General features: G+C 34.4%; 3 protein-coding genes across 3 annotated transcripts; 2 read left to right on the top strand and 1 right to left on the bottom strand.

The window, feature by feature from the left end:
- Positions 1-2,136: 2,136 nt before the first annotated feature.
- Positions 2,137-6,864, top strand: LOC130800249 (2-methyl-6-phytyl-1,4-hydroquinone methyltransferase, chloroplastic). The gene is made up of 3 exons (XM_057663705.1): positions 2,137-3,129; positions 5,043-5,349; positions 6,401-6,864. The coding sequence occupies exons 1-3, from the start codon at positions 2,567-2,569 to the stop codon at positions 6,554-6,556; spliced, it is 1,026 nt and encodes a 341-aa protein (XP_057519688.1). The 5' UTR covers positions 2,137-2,566; the 3' UTR covers positions 6,557-6,864.
- A 369-nt stretch (positions 6,865-7,233) lies between these two features.
- LOC130800123 (uncharacterized) lies at positions 7,234-7,965 on the bottom strand. Its single transcript, XM_057663478.1, has one exon. The coding sequence runs from the start codon at positions 7,963-7,965 to the stop codon at positions 7,234-7,236; it is 732 nt and encodes a 243-aa protein (XP_057519461.1).
- A 5,074-nt stretch (positions 7,966-13,039) lies between these two features.
- LOC130800248 (calcium-transporting ATPase 12, plasma membrane-type-like) lies at positions 13,040-16,525 on the top strand. The gene has a single exon (XM_057663704.1). The coding sequence runs from the start codon at positions 13,229-13,231 to the stop codon at positions 16,253-16,255; it is 3,027 nt and encodes a 1,008-aa protein (XP_057519687.1). The 5' UTR covers positions 13,040-13,228; the 3' UTR covers positions 16,256-16,525.
- The last annotated feature ends 1,100 nt before the right edge of the window (positions 16,526-17,625 follow it).

The raw sequence follows: 17,625 nt of genomic DNA, 5'->3' as shown, positions 1-17,625 counted from the left end.
CAACTATCAGTCATTTTCAAATCCTATATAAATTTCTAATCTCAATCCAACCTACTTAAGTAAATATAGTGAACAGTGGTGTATGATAGATGTTGGCATGTTTGTCCGGTAATGGTGAAGGCATTATCCAGATTTATTAACGTAATTATAAATAAATAATTATAAGAAGATAAGATTAGATTAGTAAACAGCTAATTAATTATTTTGTCAGTTAATCTAGACATAACTAATTACAATCAGCTAATGTTGCAGAACTTTAGCACATGATAGGTTTACTTATTAAGAGACCTCATCACTCCATCCTTCCAAATGATAGGCACAAATTAGAGTTTCATGATCATTTGTCAGAGAATGGAATATTACATTCACGTAAATTCAGCCCATCTCCTGTACACCGTCTTTTTGAGAGACGTCTCTTAAATTTAGTCCATTAAAATTTAATGCCTACTCTTAATCTACATTTTTTTATGGGCTAATCAATAGAGATGGTCTCTCACAAGAATTTATGATGTAAATGTAATTTGTTTTTCACTAATTAAGAGATTCAGATCCATAATGGATCCACTCGTGTGGACAACCCATGGCCATTCGCCCATTTGTGGTCTTGGACGCACAAAACTACATGTAATGAACGCTAACTTACACACTTAATGAGATTCACTTTTTCCAAATCATATGATAGTACTAGTAGAAGGGTTACCCACCAAGCATTATATTCAAATTAATAGCTATTATTTTAGTGATATATGGTATAGTCTTCCTTACATTTGAAGTATTTAATACTCATCCTCACATGTAAGTCACATCATATTCAAGAACTACATTTGGCTCTCAGATACCATGTTTGGCCATGACGATTGGTCACATAGTCACCCCATGGCTCAATTGTGCGTACAACGGGGGCACTTGTGGTCTCGGGCCCATAAACCCACGAACAATAAGAGTTGACTTGCATACACACTCAATGAGATTCACTCTTTTTTAAAATAACGTGGCAGTATAAGAAATACGCACTAAAAATTGTATGCAAATCTATAACCCAGTATTAAAATGTATTATTTATTATAAAAAATCATGATTCATTCTTATTAAGATTCTGATATGATCTTATTGAAACTTGACACAAAATCTTATTGAAGCCTTTCGAGCTAAGCCCACAAGTAAAGACACTCTTTGAGCCAGTAGATTGTAAGTTAAGTCCACAAATGAGGTCATATGTTTTAGAGTGGTGCATAAAAAATGTTAAGCCCACTAGCCAATGAACTCTTTGCTTCAATGGTTTTATTTATGCTTATACTCCACGTGTTCTACAAAAAATTTAAATTTGTTTGAATTTTTTTTATTAAGAATCTCTTAGCATGAGGCGATTTAATATGAACTGATCAAATTCTAATTTATTGAAAAAAAAAACAGCTCAGATTTAGTTTTAAATTAAATTTTTTAAAATATAAATGATTTGAGCTGCTTGTATGAGCCCGTCTCTCTTTGAGACGGTCTCATACAAGACTTACAGTATGAAAATATAATTAAATATCTAATTTTTAAAATGATATTAAATTTTCTATGAGGAGTGGATTGGCTCAATGTTTCATCGAGGGTGGGTTTCGATTTTCGGTTTTGCTTGTATGTTCTTGTGGGCCTTGTGTGTTTTGGGCGCTTTATTATGGGCTTTGGCCTCATTTTGAGTTTGATCTATTTGTGAAGACAAATTCTTTATTAGTATCGTCTTACCGTGAGGCAGTTTAATATAGCTTGACCCAATATTAAATTTCTTAAATTTTAATGAAAAAGGTTGTTTTTATTTAGTGAACTGCAATGTAAGTTTAACTTTGGGCTATTTGCATGGTCCCGTTTCACGATGAGACGGTTTCATACAAGACTTGTTGGTTTGTGAATTATGCACAATCCGTCTTATATAAGATCGTCTTACGGTGGGACAACCTTAAAATAAAAAGTCTATAAGCTCATACTTTTTATTATTTGGCTATTTAAGCCAAATATGAGACATGCTTCACGATGAGACCGTTTCAGACATGAATTTGTGAATTATTACCAAATGAAAAAATATCAAATTTACTCTATTTTAAAATAAAAAAAAAAATTATTTTCCAAAAATCCAATGAAAAAACCACATCTATTGAGCTAGTATCAAATCTCATTTTTAAGTTTATCAATTTCCATTCTAATTTGCCAAACATGAAACAACCCCTAATTTGAATTATACTAGTATTGTCAAAATACAATTTGTTCGAGAGTTATCACATAATCACATTTGACAAATAGGGGGTGGGTACAAAGTGAAGTCTCTCAGCCATGAAGTGATAGAGAGGGCCACTCTGTATCATTTCAGACCATAGAATAGTATCTATGGTGCTTATTTAGACCTTCTATACAACCCCTTTCCTTCCCTCTCTTCCTCTTATTGGTAAAATTTCTGTCTTTTTCTTCTATTTTGAAGAAAAAGGTCAAACCTTTCTTCTCAGAACACTTCAATCCATTAAAATAGCTTCTGGATATTGTTAATTACCCTCAATCTTCATCTGGGTTTTCATCATTAGGTCCATTCATGGCTTGTTCAATGCTAATTAGTGCTGATAAACTTGCCCTAGTAAGCCAAACTACCCCAAATAGATTGGGATTTTCTGGGTCAGATTTCTATGGGAAATACCAATTTCCCTCATTTAATTTGGGTCATAGCTCTAAGAATTTAAGGGCAAAAACCCTAATCACAAAATGTAGTCTTTCAGCTTCAAGGCCTGCATCACAACCCAGATTTATACAACACAAAAAGGAAGCATTTTGGTTTTATAGGTTTTTGTCAATTATTTATGACCATATTATAAATCCTGGGCATTGGACTGAAGAAATGAGAGACGAAGCTTTGGAACCGGCAGATTTGAATGATAGGAATATGTTAGTGGTTGATGTTGGTGGAGGAACTGGGTTTTGTACTTTGGGTATTGTTAAACATGTTGATGCTAAAAATGTTACCATTTTGGATCAATCACCACATCAACTTGCTAAGGCAAAGAAAAAGGAGCCTTTGAAAGAGTGTAGAATTATTGAAGGTGATGCTGAAGATCTTCCTTTTCCTACTGATTATGCTGATAGATATGTGTCTGCTGGAAGGTATTGTGCAAGAAATTTGAGTGTGCGTTAATTTGTGGTTTTCTTATGTATGTTGTGTGAATAACAAATGTATATCCATCCATCCCCTGAATTTGCTACTTTTGTGATTGACAAAAATCTTTAAGAAATTTTGTGTTTAAGGTGAATTTAAGAGAGTGGTAGGGATTATTTTACCCGAATGAAATATACTCTCGTCTGTTCCTTTAAATTTGCTAATTAAGTAGAACTTAATATCCCTCACAAATTGGGATCTGGGGAGTGAGTAAGGTAGGGGACTTGTTTTTTGAGGTCTGGGGAGTGAGTAAGGTAGGGAACATGTACCCCTCTAAGGAGAGGGCAAAGAATAAGTGGAACATATAAACATGTGAATTGTAGCAAACTTAGGGTAGGGAACAACTCAATTTTTGTTAACTTTTTGTATAATTTGAATTAAGATGGGTGCTTTTTGGGTTCTGTTTATTGGTAATTGTGCCTATAATGTGATGTGATTTATATTTAAGGTTGGTAATGTGATATGTCCTCCTTGTATTGGTGTGCATAGGATTTTGAGTGCTTGCTGATTGAGGTATTGTTTATATGGAGCCGAAAGATTTTTTCGCTATATTCTTCTTTTTGGATATGAGTTTGTTGCCTTTCTTCTCTTTATAGACCCTAATCATAATTTCTTATGGGCTAGATACACTGTCTATAATGATAATGATGTTGATTGATGTATTGTTTATCATCTTTGCAAATAACATGCTAATTTTACTGTTAACCTGTAAAAGTTAGGATTGCACACACCAACAATTGTAGAAAATTAATCCTAATTTATGGTATCCGCCACATTTAATTATGTATGAGAGATTATCTGTTACAAAGGTTATACTTTATTCGGCACAATCTAATACTGATAGTCGGGAAAATCAATTTCAACGATTATCTCTGTGTATTCTATTGTTATATACGTAATGCACTTGCATATCTCAATTTTTCTCGTCATTTTTCACTCGTGTTATCTCTATTCCTCTTCTAGGCTTTTAGAGTTTCAGCCTTATACTTTAGTAGGTGTATTTCGGTCTTCATTGCACACGACTAGACGATCTCTACTACTCATTCTAATATTTAACGACCATGGATAGCCCACATTCTGTTCCTAAGTAAATGATTGCTGAATGAAATATAAGTTGGCTTCGCAATTCAAATAAAACATTGGGATGTATGGCATTGATATACTCCTACAATATTTGGGAAGCATTTCAAATTCTCATTAGATTTGTGTATTTGCTTTCCAAAACCATTTTTCCTTGTTATAACAATGAATATGGAAGTATAAATTACCAAGATTCAAGAGTCAAGGCTTACTGAAATTATTAACTTTTAGGGGGCTTAGAAAGTTGAGGGATTGTATACATGTATTCTAAATGAATTTACCATTGTAATATATCTTTAAAGTGAGTGTTTTTATATGCGTTGTAGCAAATTTAATAGCACAGAGAGAGTACATCACAAGCTTAAGAATTGCCTCTCCCCATTTTCAACCTTGAGGTCTTAAGGATGTACAAGTATTAGGGGTGTTTGACAAATAGCTTATTGGGTAATTTTAGCTTATTTAACACAAATAGAGGGTTGGTTGATCAAATTATCCAATGCTAATGTTTGGTAAATTAGCTGATTCAAACATCTTATTGTTATAAATAAACTGTTTTTGAACAAGTTACTCATAACAACGAACTCAAAATCAGCTGGTCATATCAGTTAATAAAATCAACTAGTCAAATCAGCCAATGAAATCAGTTATCTATCAGCTACCAGCTAATTAGCCGTTTGTTAAACACCCATACTTTAGTTTGAAAATTTTCTTGATTTTTTTTTTCCGGTCGTGGCAATTGGAAAGCATGATTTAATTTGTTGTGTTGCACGATTGATCTCAGTATTGAGTACTGGCCTGATCCACAAAGAGGCATAAAGGAAGCATACAGGGTGCTAAAATTGGGAGGGAAAGCTTGTTTGATTGGCCCGGTTTATCCAACCTTTTGGCTGTCTCGCTTCTTTGCTGATGTCTGGATGCTCTTTCCAAAAGAGGAAGAGTATATTGAATGGTTTACAAAAGCAGGTTTTAAGGACGTTCAAATAAAAAGGATTGGCCCTAAGTGGTACCGTGGAGTTCGTCGTCATGGACTCATCATGGGATGCTCTGTAACCGGTGTTAAACCGGCCTCCGGAGATTCTCCCTTGCAGGTAAAATTTTTTCTATTCCAGTACTTCTTTATGTATAGGAGTCCATTGAATTAGAATAGAGGCTTGCTTTTCACTTTGTAGTTTATTTGAGATTGATCGTCTCATTGGAAATCTAGGCAAGGGTCTGCCTAGGCCATAACCCGGGACCCGCATATTAATATTGAATCACGCGACATATAACAAGTGGAAAGATGATTGTTCGGCCCGCCCTATATTAGTATCTTGAATTCACTTTCGAGTCGAAGAGTTATCCGCGATTAGTTTCCCGGTATTGTTGTGTTATAGGCATAAACAAGTAGTCTATAGAGTGTTCTTGGCCGAGTAACTAGTGCAGATGTGCAGAATTTGTAAGAGGATTACCTATTGGTATTCAATTTCCCATGTATTTTGTACTCCAATGCATATCCTTTTAGGAATCTTCACATATGTACTTTTCTAGTGATATACTCCCTCTATCCTTTCGAGATTGCCCCCGGCCACAAAAAACTTTTAATGGGAAAATCTTAAAGGGAGGAAGGAGGAGTAATTACATGTGTTACTCGGACACATACTACTTTTAGTGATTTCTGTTAACAAAACTTTCTACTTCCAAAGAACCTCAACTTGTGCCTAGGAACATAGGAATCAGGGGTGTATCTAGACTGGGCTGGCATGGCCATGGCTCGGGTCATGAAAATTAAAGTATTATGTTAAACTGATATTTAGTGTTCGAACCCACGACTTTCTATGTGCTTTGACAAAACTGTTTCTAGCTAATTATACCAGAGCAATGAGCAGTCATATAATATTGTTCTAGGTAATAAATTTTTTCTGGGTTCGCCCCTAATAGGAGTCATGGCCGAATCCTAAATAACTGTATAGTGTGGTTCAAAACACTCATCTTTACACGTGTACCAATTCAACTAGACTTTCATTTTTATGTGTTAGATGTTACACAATTCATTATTAATAGGATTTTTAGTCAAATGATCCCGGACATGCCTAGGCAGGCTCAGGTCTAGATTGCAAAGTTTCAATGTCTTGATCCTCGTTTGTAATCTATGTAACGCAGCTCGGTCCTAAAGCTGAGGATGTAGCGAAACCAGTACACCCACTTGTGTTTCTCTATCGGTTCATCCTCGGAGGGCTGGCATCAACATACTACGTACTGGTTCCTATTTACATGTGGATCAAAGACAAAATCGTTCCGGAGGGAATGCCATTATAAGGTACTCATAGTTCACAGCCAAGGATGTTGCAAGGTCGAATATATATGAGTTATTCCACGACGAGATTAATTTCACATTTGAAGCTTTTTACGAGTACGTAGTTCTTTTCGGTACTCATGTAGTTAGAGTTCCTGAAATCGTTCGAGGCTTCGAGCAACTCGCTGCGTTTTGATAGTTAGCTTGGATAAACTTGATACAAACTTTAGTATTGTTTTAAGTGCTTCTGTTAAATAGGAGGGCAACATAAACCTCTGAATGTTGTGTTTACCATTATGGCTTGGCAATGTAAAGTTCTTTCGTTTTCTAAGCTCCTCAACGGAAAATATTAACTTGTTTACTAGCTATAAGTCAGCTGTCACAAAAATACAGAAAATTGAGATATAAAGTGGATCAAAAAGATAAACCAAATAAAAAGAGTAGTTTTTCGTTTTGACTTTAAAATAAGGCAATTAGTGATTGGCTTAAAAGTTATTTGTCAAACACTTTTTTTATAAAAATCAATCTGTGGAATGCACCCTATATCTTATGCCAATATCTATCCACATTTTAATAATTGAGTTTTCCAATGTTACAAATAGAAGCTACTTAGAATAGCTTATGTTTTCTTACTATTATACAACTTTTTTTTTTTTTTTTTGTAAAGGAACCTAATAGTAGTAAGATATTGAAATACAACTTATTCATGACGGCATCCTTTGTTACCTCCACCAAATTTGGGGCACATTTCATCCTCCCAAACATAATAAGAAAGGTTCAAATACCTTTGTTGATCACCTTTATTTGTCCATGGTGACCTACATGTCACACACTTTGTTAATCCTTTCTTTTTTGTCTTCTCCCAAGTCATCAAACACTCCTCATGGACAGGAATCTTACATGTACCACAAGCCACCGCCCTATCCCCCGACTTCCCCATCTCGTCGAGGCATATTGGGCACATGGCACCCTCCTCGACTTCCACACAAGGCATTAAGCTAGCCGCATTGATACCCAACTCCTTATTCAGGAAGAATACTTGGTGGAACCTCTCGCGTAGAGTTTGCCTTGCAAAAGAGACTATGAAGCTAGGTGTGGCTAGAAGCCTATCCAGGTGATTGGGTTTCAGGGTTTTCCTTCTTAGGTGGGGATCATCGAGTGAGACCCCTAGGACCCTGATCAGCACAAAGAAGATGTGCTTGCATGGGTTGGTGCGATCAGGGCACGTGCATGAAGGGTTAGTCGATAAGTTAACAATGTACACATTTCCCGTAGTTCCTAGAACGTAGAAGTTTGGGTCTGATCTATAAAGGAGGCGTAGCTTATGGAGTAATGCGTGTGAGACACGTTTTGCAAAGGGTGTCAAGGAGAGCTTAGACCGGATGCTTGGCTTTCGGTCATGGGCTTGGTGATGTTGATCAAATTGAACCATAAAGAGGTTAATTTATCAAGAATAGGTCGATAATTAGTCTAATTAATTGTTTGAGAAGATAAAAAGGTTTAAATTTCCTTCCAATTATTATTTATAAGAAATCAAGGAAAAGGAACAAGTATAAACAACTATGAGTTGTCTTGTGATTAGCTATAACTTGTAAAAATATGATCATATTTCTAGTTGTTATTTTTCTCATTATAGATTGCTCTACTAAATTTAGAATTGGCTTTACTTTTAATAACTTTTATATTTTCTATTTTTATCGAGATTTATGTTTGGACATTGTTGTTAACTTTGAAATTTAACTTAAATAATATACATAAGTTTGTATATATGAAAAATAAAATTTGTAAAGAAAAATAATATTTTCTTGAGTCCATAAAAGTCATTTTTTAATTAGTTCCTATCAAAATGGACTGCCCTTGATTTAATCTACTTCTATTTCATTTTGATATTTTATGTCTTTTTTGGTTTATCCATAGTTGACTTTTAACTTTGATTGAGTATTGTTTAATGAATTAATAATTTTAATTATTTGTATATTATGAGTAATTTTGATGGGTTTGTTTCAAAGTTTGATTTTATAAAATGAAATATGTGAAAGGTGATGATATATTAAGAAATTTAATCAGGCAAATAGTGTTTTTGGAGATTAAAAAAGAAGTGTGAAATGTATCAATTTATAGCAACAAAAGCTCATTTTATTGAGTAATTAAACTGCCGAATTAACCTTTTAATGTGGGAACTAGAAAACGTATCAACTATGACACAGGTTTGAATTGAAAAATTCTCCCATTCTTACCTTTTCTTGATATTCCATCTACATTATTTTTTTTCAGTTTTACAAGCTACTCGTATGTTATGTGCATAGTTTTTATGTTCCAAATAGACACATAAAGTACTTTTTTCGTTTCAAATTAATTGTAATATTAGAAATATTGCACTATTTGTTTGTCACTCTTAAATTGTGATTGATTTTTAATTTATAAGTCAAAACATAGGCAAGTGAAATCTTGTTTTATTTGTCTCATTGCAAAGATTATTATATTAAATTTTTATAAATTTTTATACATACTTAAATATATTATGAGTTATATTATTGTATTGAACTGCGTAAAAAAATAAATATTGCAAGTATTTTGAAATTGGGGAAGTAATATTTTGATTGATGGATTTGGTTGAGAATTGTTCCTATATTGGTGGATGAAGTGAATTGACCTTTAGGACTGATTCATAGATCTTCACCCATACTTTCCTCCATCTCGATTTTTTATTTTAGTTCGTTTCATTTAATTTGCATCATTTTTATATTTGGATAATGATCTATTATTTTCTTTTAATCTCATTTATACATTTTAACTCTTTTAATTTTATCCACATAATTTATGTTTCTTATTTATTAATTAGCACTTTCTTAAAAGTTACTTTCTCTTTAATGCAAATTTAATGGGACATATAAATAGATTTTTGGTTGTGAAAACCAAAGAGAATAATGACTTTAGGTTATAGCAAGTCTGAAACGAAGTGGAGTCTTAAATTAAATCACATTAAAGCTGCTTTACTATCGTTGAATACTGCTTAGTTTTTTAGCTAATGCGAAACTTCAAGGTAGTTTCTTGCTAATGAATATTCAAAAATTAATTGCTGTGAAATCATTAATATCATACGAGTAGGGAGTCAATGCAAAGTTGCAAGAAATAATAATGGCATATGGGCCGGGCATGAAATAATTGGAAATTATTTCCATTATCGTTTTGAACATATCTAAGAAGTTAAAAATAGAAATATTTGCCGATTATATATATATATATATATATATATATATATATATATATATATATATATAATTAGAAATGGTAAGTTTGTTATTTTAATGGACTAAAGTCTATATAGTTCACTCTGTTGTGGAGTTTTTAGTAGAACAATGAGCCTATTCGGTACAAGTTGCTACTTTTTACCATCTGGATACCTACTCACTTCCTAGTTAGACTGTTAGGACCGGCCCTAAAATTTCAGAAGCTGAAGGTAAAAGTTAAATTATGGACCCTGATTATAAAATACATATTTATAATTATAAAATTTATAATATCAATAAAAGTTACAAATCAATAATAGAGGTCGATGTTATCTGCTTTTTGTTTAATAATCGTGCATTTATAATTCAATAATTAGTGAATAAGATAACAATTATTACTAAATCATTTTGGTTTGGTGGTTAAATGTATGATTTAATCACACAAAATTTCAAATTCAATATATATGAGGTAAAATTTATTTATTTTTTCGTAAGTCCTGAACACATACCCTTCTTATCCTTGTCTACGGCTGGCTTTGTAGACTGTTAAAAATTGTCCAAGTACAAACATCCGCTAGCAAAACCCTACGTACCTGAAATGCTAATTTAATTCACACCTCAACAACCTTCTTGCTACCAAGGTTGGTACCGAAAGACGCTGGAAATTTTGAAAATTTCTGTGGTAACCATATTTCATGTGTCGTGTTCTCATAGGCGGTAACCCTATTCCACGTGTAGTGTTCTCATAGGCGACGAAGCTAGAGTGGCCGGGTCAGGCCGGTCGGATAAGATCTTCCTCACGGCCTTTTGAAAATTCCTTTTTTACAATATAATAACTTCTATGAATTTTGGCCTCACGAATATACTATAGTCTAATCTTTTTAGTTTATACCCACCGTACCCTCATCTTAAGTGTTGCGTTCACCACTAAATATTCCGCGTTATGTGTATTTCAATATAGGACATGAGCTAGCTTGTAGTGGTTTAACTTGAGTTAAACCGCTATCATGAATAGTAATATTCCACGTGCATTGTTCTATTTAGTATACTAAAAGATAATACGTATTATATTTTAAGTAGTATCAATTTTATAAAATCCTACTATAACTTATGTACCTTTCAAAAGCGTATATTAATATTCTTTAACATTTAAATATCATCGAATACTCTTTTTCAAATAAGAACCTGCACGAATTTCACCTCTCTAAAAACCTAACCAGGAATAGAGACAGTTGGTGGCGCCTTATCCAGATCTTAGATTACTAAACTGTTCCTCTTACCCACCGTTTGTTACTGTTCTTTGACTTCACTTATTGCTCTTTACCACCTTTCTTACTTTTATCTTTATTTTTAGTTATTTGTACGTATTCTATTTATTGTGTATATTTAGTTATTTGTTTACTATTCATGGTCAACGTGGGTTGTAAGTTGTAGGCTTCCGAGTACTTGCAAGTTTCACTTTTCATTGAAGACCCTTCTTGAGCCGAGAGACTCTTTGACCGCACTCTCCTCTATGGGTATGAGCTGCCGTCTTTCTTCCCTCATCCTCAAACCCTGATTATAGTTTTCTATGAATGGGATACAAGATATGATGATTCTTTCTCAAATAATGATTTACCTCTAATAATTACTTATAATACATACTACAATTTTTTTACATTTTACTAAAGATGGTGATTTTATTAACCTTCAACCACGTTATGCGGGGACAAGTGATTAATAAAAACCAATGGTTAATAACTTTAATTTATTTTTTTGAGAAATTAAACAATGGTGCATGATATAATTAAAATATTTTTTTGATTTATTTTTACTTTTTTGAGAATGGGGAAATTGGCCAAAAAGGAGTAGTACTCACGTTAAAAAGCTAACAAATTGAGGTAATCACGTTATAGTAGTTAAAGAAATTTTGATGGAAAGTGATAAGCTAATTTAGATAAGCTAATTTATGTGTTAGATGATCGTGCTAACAACAAATATGCTCTTGTCGGCAAAAACTTACACTATCCATACTCAAACCGTGTTTAGGTGTTTGCATCAAAAAGCACATTTAAAGGCAGGGATAATCTAGCTCTAAATCTGTCTAAATTACAAGTCGAGTCATTTGATCAAAAATGCTAATAATATCAAACTATATAACATAAAGTACACAAAAAATAGTTAAGTTGGTTCATTACACGTGCATATGAATAGTATTCGACTTACAATATACTAGTATTATGGATTCACGAAAGACTATTTGTTAGTATTACCTAATTTTTTATGTTTGTCAAATGTTGATAACTTGTGTATAACTACCAATGTATCCCAATATTTGAGAATTTTCTCTATGTTTACATGTTTGGTTGCACACATCATGCATATGTCATTTTTCTGTAAAAATTGTAAAAAAAATATGGGGCGGTCGCACTGTCTGATACACTTCATAGACGTGTTAAACAACCCACCAATGGAAATTCTGAAAATATTAATTTCTGTTTTGAGATCGTCTTACTGAGATACGTATCTTAAAAAATAGCTGAAGCTGTAAATTTGTAATGAAAATATTTTTTTGCACTAATTAATTCAAATCAGTTCTTACGTGATTTTGTCAATGATAAAAATTTAATTAGATAAATCAGGAGTATATCATATGCTTAATATAAATAGTTGTGTTGAGTCAAGTTTATAAATTATAAATCAAAATATTTTATTGAAGTAACGATCCGTGTTCGATTTATTAAATGGATATGAAAACTCAAAGCTATATTTATTTATGGGAAATTTCACATGGTAGCATTGAACTTTCATGAAACGCTAATGGTAGCACTTTTGTTAGATTATTCCACGTGGTAGCATCCAATTTATGCCTTATCTAACTGTCGTAACATTTTGCGTTAAATTCTTGTCAATTTCCGTTTAATTCACCATTTTGACGTTTCTACCCTTATTAAGTGTTGGTTGTTGTCTTTATAATTTGCCCTAAACATTTGAGAGAGTTGATGAATTAAACGGTGACTTAAACGTCAAAATGGTGAATTAAATATTTGAGAGCATAAAAATAGTTTAGACAAATTATATATTCTATAAAAATTATCAAAGTTTCGTCAATCTAAAATATGTTATATATTCTATAAAAAAAAAAAGACACAAGTCCTTGTCGTACCATTTCTGATCACCTCTAAAAATAGTCCTCGTCCCTAAACATATACTCCTATTTAACATAAATCAATCGCACAAGAATCTTCAATTTGATTTTCGAAAAACATTTAGCTATATAATCAAACATGAAAAATGATATCTTTTTCTTACTTAAATATATATTCAAGCTGTACGATACATGCCTGCAAGACGAAATTGTTATGTAAGTTCCTTGGCCTAATGGGGTTATAATAATAATCCATAAACCCTTATACATTCAACATTTCATACAAGAAACTTTAACCCAAAACACGTAAAACCTCTTTTCACATTCCTAACAAAAAAATGGATGGAAGATCATATGATCTTCTTAGCAAAATGAGCGCGAGGAAAAGATGGCAATACGCTTGTGCAGCCATCTATTCGATTCGTGCATTTCTATCACTCGTCAAAAACACTAGCATACGTATTGATTGCCATCATCAACACCCGTATGCACCCCTTGATGCTGAGCCCAACAGTCCACAAACTCTGCCTATCGATGCATTAAAGGTTGATGAAATCGTTAAGGATAAGAACATCGATGCTCTTCAAGCAATGGGTGGTGTTCGAAACATTGCAATTTATTTGCAATCGAATGAAACGAGTGGGATTTCGAGTAGTGAACATGATATTAAGTGGAGAAAAGAGAAATTTGGGTGTAATACTTATAATAGGCCTCCTTCTAAGAGATTCGTTTTCTTTGTTTGGAATGCGTTTAAGGATCTTACCCTTATCATACTTCTTGTATGTGCAGCTATTTCTCTAGTGTTTGGTGTTAAGTTACATGGTATTAAACAAGGGTGGTATGAAGGAGGAAGTATTTTTGTCGCGGTGTTTCTTGTTGTTGTTATTACCGCTGTTAGTAACTTCAAACAAGACCGACAATTTAATAAGCTGTCGACCATTAGCGACAATATTATGATCCGTGTTGTGAGGGATAGTAGACCGCAACACGTTTCTATTTTTGATATTGTCGTTGGGGATGTTGTCGTGTTGAAGATTGGGGATCAGATCCCGGCAGACGGACTGTTTATTGATGGGCAGTCGTTTCTGATCGATGAGTCGAGTATGACAGGGGAAAGCGATCATATTGAAGTCGATTGTATGATCAACCCATTTGTGTATTCGGGCTGTAAAGTTGGTGATGGGTATGGTCGGATGTTGGTGACGTCTGTTGGGAGGAATACTTCTTGGGGGGCGATGATGAGCTCGATTAGTCGAGATGTAACCGAGCAAACTCCACTTCAAGTAAGGCTCGATGGGTTGACATCGGCCATAGGGAAAGTCGGTTTGCTCGTTGCATTTCTCGTTCTTGTAGTGTTGTTTGTAAGGTACTTCACAGGGAACACGAATGAAGAGGACGGAAATAAGGATATTAACACGATACTTAGTTCTGTGGTTCGGATAATCTCTGCTGCAGTCACGATTGTGGTTGTGGCAATCCCTGAGGGAATGCCGTTGGCTGTGACTCTCACACTTGCATACTCGATGAAACGAATGATGGCAGATCAGGCGATGGTGAGGAAACTCTCGGCTTGCGAGACAATGGGGTCTGCCACGGTCATTTGTACTGATAAAACCGGGACTCTAACATTGAATCAAATGCAAGTCACAAAGGCTTGGATTGGTGAACAAGAAGGCTTTCGAGAAACCGTTCCAATGGTTCATGACTTGTTTCGACAAGGAGTTGCTTTGAACACGACTGGTGCGGTATACATACCCTACAATGGAGGGGTGCCCGAGATTTCAGGAAGTCCTACCGAGAAAGCAATCCTTTCGTGGGCAATCAAGGAACTCGGTATGGATATGGAAATGATAAAGAAAAGTTGCTCGATTCTTCAAGTCGAGAGCTTCAACTCGACCAAGAAACGAAGTGGGGTGATGATCAAGAGGGAATTCGAGAGCACTATCCAAGTGCATTGGAAAGGAGCAGCCGAAATCATTCTAGCAATGTGCTCATACTATTATACTTCTGTTGGAATAAAATCCGACATGGATGAAGACACGAGAAGGAGACTCGGGCTAATAATCGAAGGCATGGCAGCGAGCAGCCTACGATGCATTGCATTTGCTCATACAGAAATGTCGGAAACAGAATTGGGCTATGCAGAGGAAAATCCCAAGCCAAAGCTTAAAGATAAAGACTTGACCCTGTTGGGGATTATAGGTCTAAAGGATCCATGTCGTCCAGAGGTTAAGCACGCAGTAGACGTGTGCAAACGAGCAGGCGTAAAACTCAAAATGATCACAGGCGACAATATTTTCACAGCACAAGCCATAGCCGCGGAATGTGGCATACTTGGATCACAACAATCAGAAGGCGAAGTTGTCGAGGGAACAACTTTTCGTAACTACACACACGAAGAACGAATGCAAAAAGTCGACACAATACGTGTAATGGCAAGATCATCTCCGATTGATAAACTCCTGATGGTTCAATGTTTGAAACAAAAGGGTGAAGTTGTCGCAGTCACAGGAGACGGAACCAATGATGCACCGGCCTTAAAAGAAGCAGATATCGGACTTTCGATGGGCATCCAAGGCACCGAGGTAGCAAAAGAGAGTTCCGACATTATAATTCTCGATGATAATATCAGCACAGTCGCAAGCGTTCTAAGCTGGGGACGGTGCGTTTACAACAACATACAAAAATTCATCCAATTCCAACTAACAGTAAATGTGGCAGCCCTAGCGATCAACTTCGTAGCAGCAATATCAGCCGGGGAAGTGCCCTTAACCGCAGTGCAATTACTGTGGGTGAATCTCATAATGGACACACTCGGGGCACTTGCACTTGCGACTGAGCGCCCGACTAATGGGCTTCTCGATAAGTCCCCGGTTGGAAGAACAGAACCGCTTATAACCAACATAATGTGGCGGAATGTTCTGTCACAAGCCCTATATCAGATTACCGTGCTGCTAGTTCTACAATTTAAAGGTAAGTCGATATTTAACGTGCATACGAAGCAAAAGAATATTCTTATATTCAACACTTTCGTTTTGTGTCAAGTTTTCAATGAATTCAACTCGAGAAGGATGGAGAAGAAAAATATATTCGAGCGTATACACAAAACTCCTATTTTTATCGGGATCATTGCAATAACAATCATATTACAGATAGTAATGGTCGAGTTTTTGAAAGATTTTGCTAATACAGTAAGTTTGGATTGGACACAATGGGCTGCTTGTATAGTCATTGCATTCATTACATGGCCTATTGGTTTTGTAGTTAAATTTATACCTGTTTCTGAACAGCCCCTTTTCAGTTCTTTAGCAATATTAGTAGCTAAAGCTAGAAAGTTGATTCGCGGGAAGAAAAGTCTTGTATGAGACGTACGCACAATAATCATCGAGGCTCGAGTATAACACAACAGGAGCACAGCACATAGACCTCAGAACAGATTCATCAACCTTATTTTTCCACATCTTGACTGGCTAGGATAAGATTGTACAATCTTGATTTCCTTATACAAATAGAACACATTCAACATTGGTATATGTTATATTTTCTTTATATGTATGCTTGGTAGACTGTAATAAACTATATGAATCCTATATGATAGGTATTATTTTTCTTGTGTTATGTATGGATATGTTTGGAAAACCGCTGATAGCTGATAATTGATAATCAATAGTTGATAGCTGATTAAACTGACTAATTTATCAATTGATTTTACTAATTGGTTTCTGATTTGACCAACTGATTTTAAACACGTCGGTGAGAGTTACTTGTCGTAAAATTAGTTTATTCATAACATGTAGTTTCAACTAGTTAATTTAGTAAATTATAGAATTAGAAAGGTTTTACCACTCAACCATCTATTTGTACTTAAATAAGCTAAAATTATCCAACAAGCTATTTTGCCAAATACCCTTTTAGTTATACTTAAATAATTTAAAATTTTTCAATAAGCTATTTTACAAACACTTCCGTAGTTTTTGGTTCAAAATATAAGTTTTAAAAATTAAATACCGTGTTTATTTAGGACGTACTTACCCTTCGTACAAGCGAGTTTTAAAAATTTGGTCATTTTTGGTTCGGTAACTTTTAGATCGAGTTATTTTCGATTCGATAGGTCTAGTTTGGATCAACCCAACAAGTCAAAGAATTTTGTTTTCCAAAATTGACCCACTAATTCTTATATAAGCTACTGATGGTGGGTTAACAAGGTATGCAATGTTCTAGTGCTCAACAACTAGATTTTATTTCCTTTTATGAATATCATGGGCAGCAACGTCCGAAAATTTGAAATGTATAAGACAATTTATCAAATAAATAAACAAAATAGTATAAATTTCAATTTTATTTCAAAAGTAAGCGTAAAATTTTCAAATCTGAGGTTTGGGGCTGTTCGTAGTTAAGTGCGAACAGGTCAAAAAAGACAAAATAGCTGTTCGCAGTTACTAACTGCGAACAGCTATTTGACCTGTTTTTGAGGAGCATGCTGTTCGTAATTACTAACTGCGAACAGGTCAAAACAGGTCAAATAACTGTTCGCAATTAATAACTGCGAACAACTATTTTGTCTTTTTTGACATGTTCGCAGTTAGTAACTGCGAACAGCCTCAACCCTCAGGTTTGGGAATTTCACGCTTACTTTTGGAATAAAGTTGAAACTTATACTATTTTGTTCATTTTTTTTATAAATTGTCTTACACATTTCAAATTTTCGCAACAACGTATAGCAAAAGGCCCATTG

The sequence above is a fragment of the Amaranthus tricolor genome, chromosome 14, assembly GCF_026212465.1.
Source record: "Amaranthus tricolor cultivar Red isolate AtriRed21 chromosome 14, ASM2621246v1, whole genome shotgun sequence".
NCBI lineage: Eukaryota > Viridiplantae > Streptophyta > Magnoliopsida > Caryophyllales > Amaranthaceae > Amaranthus > Amaranthus tricolor.
The sequence above is the reverse complement of the archived record's forward strand: the minus strand, read 5'-3'. Positions and strand labels throughout refer to the sequence as shown.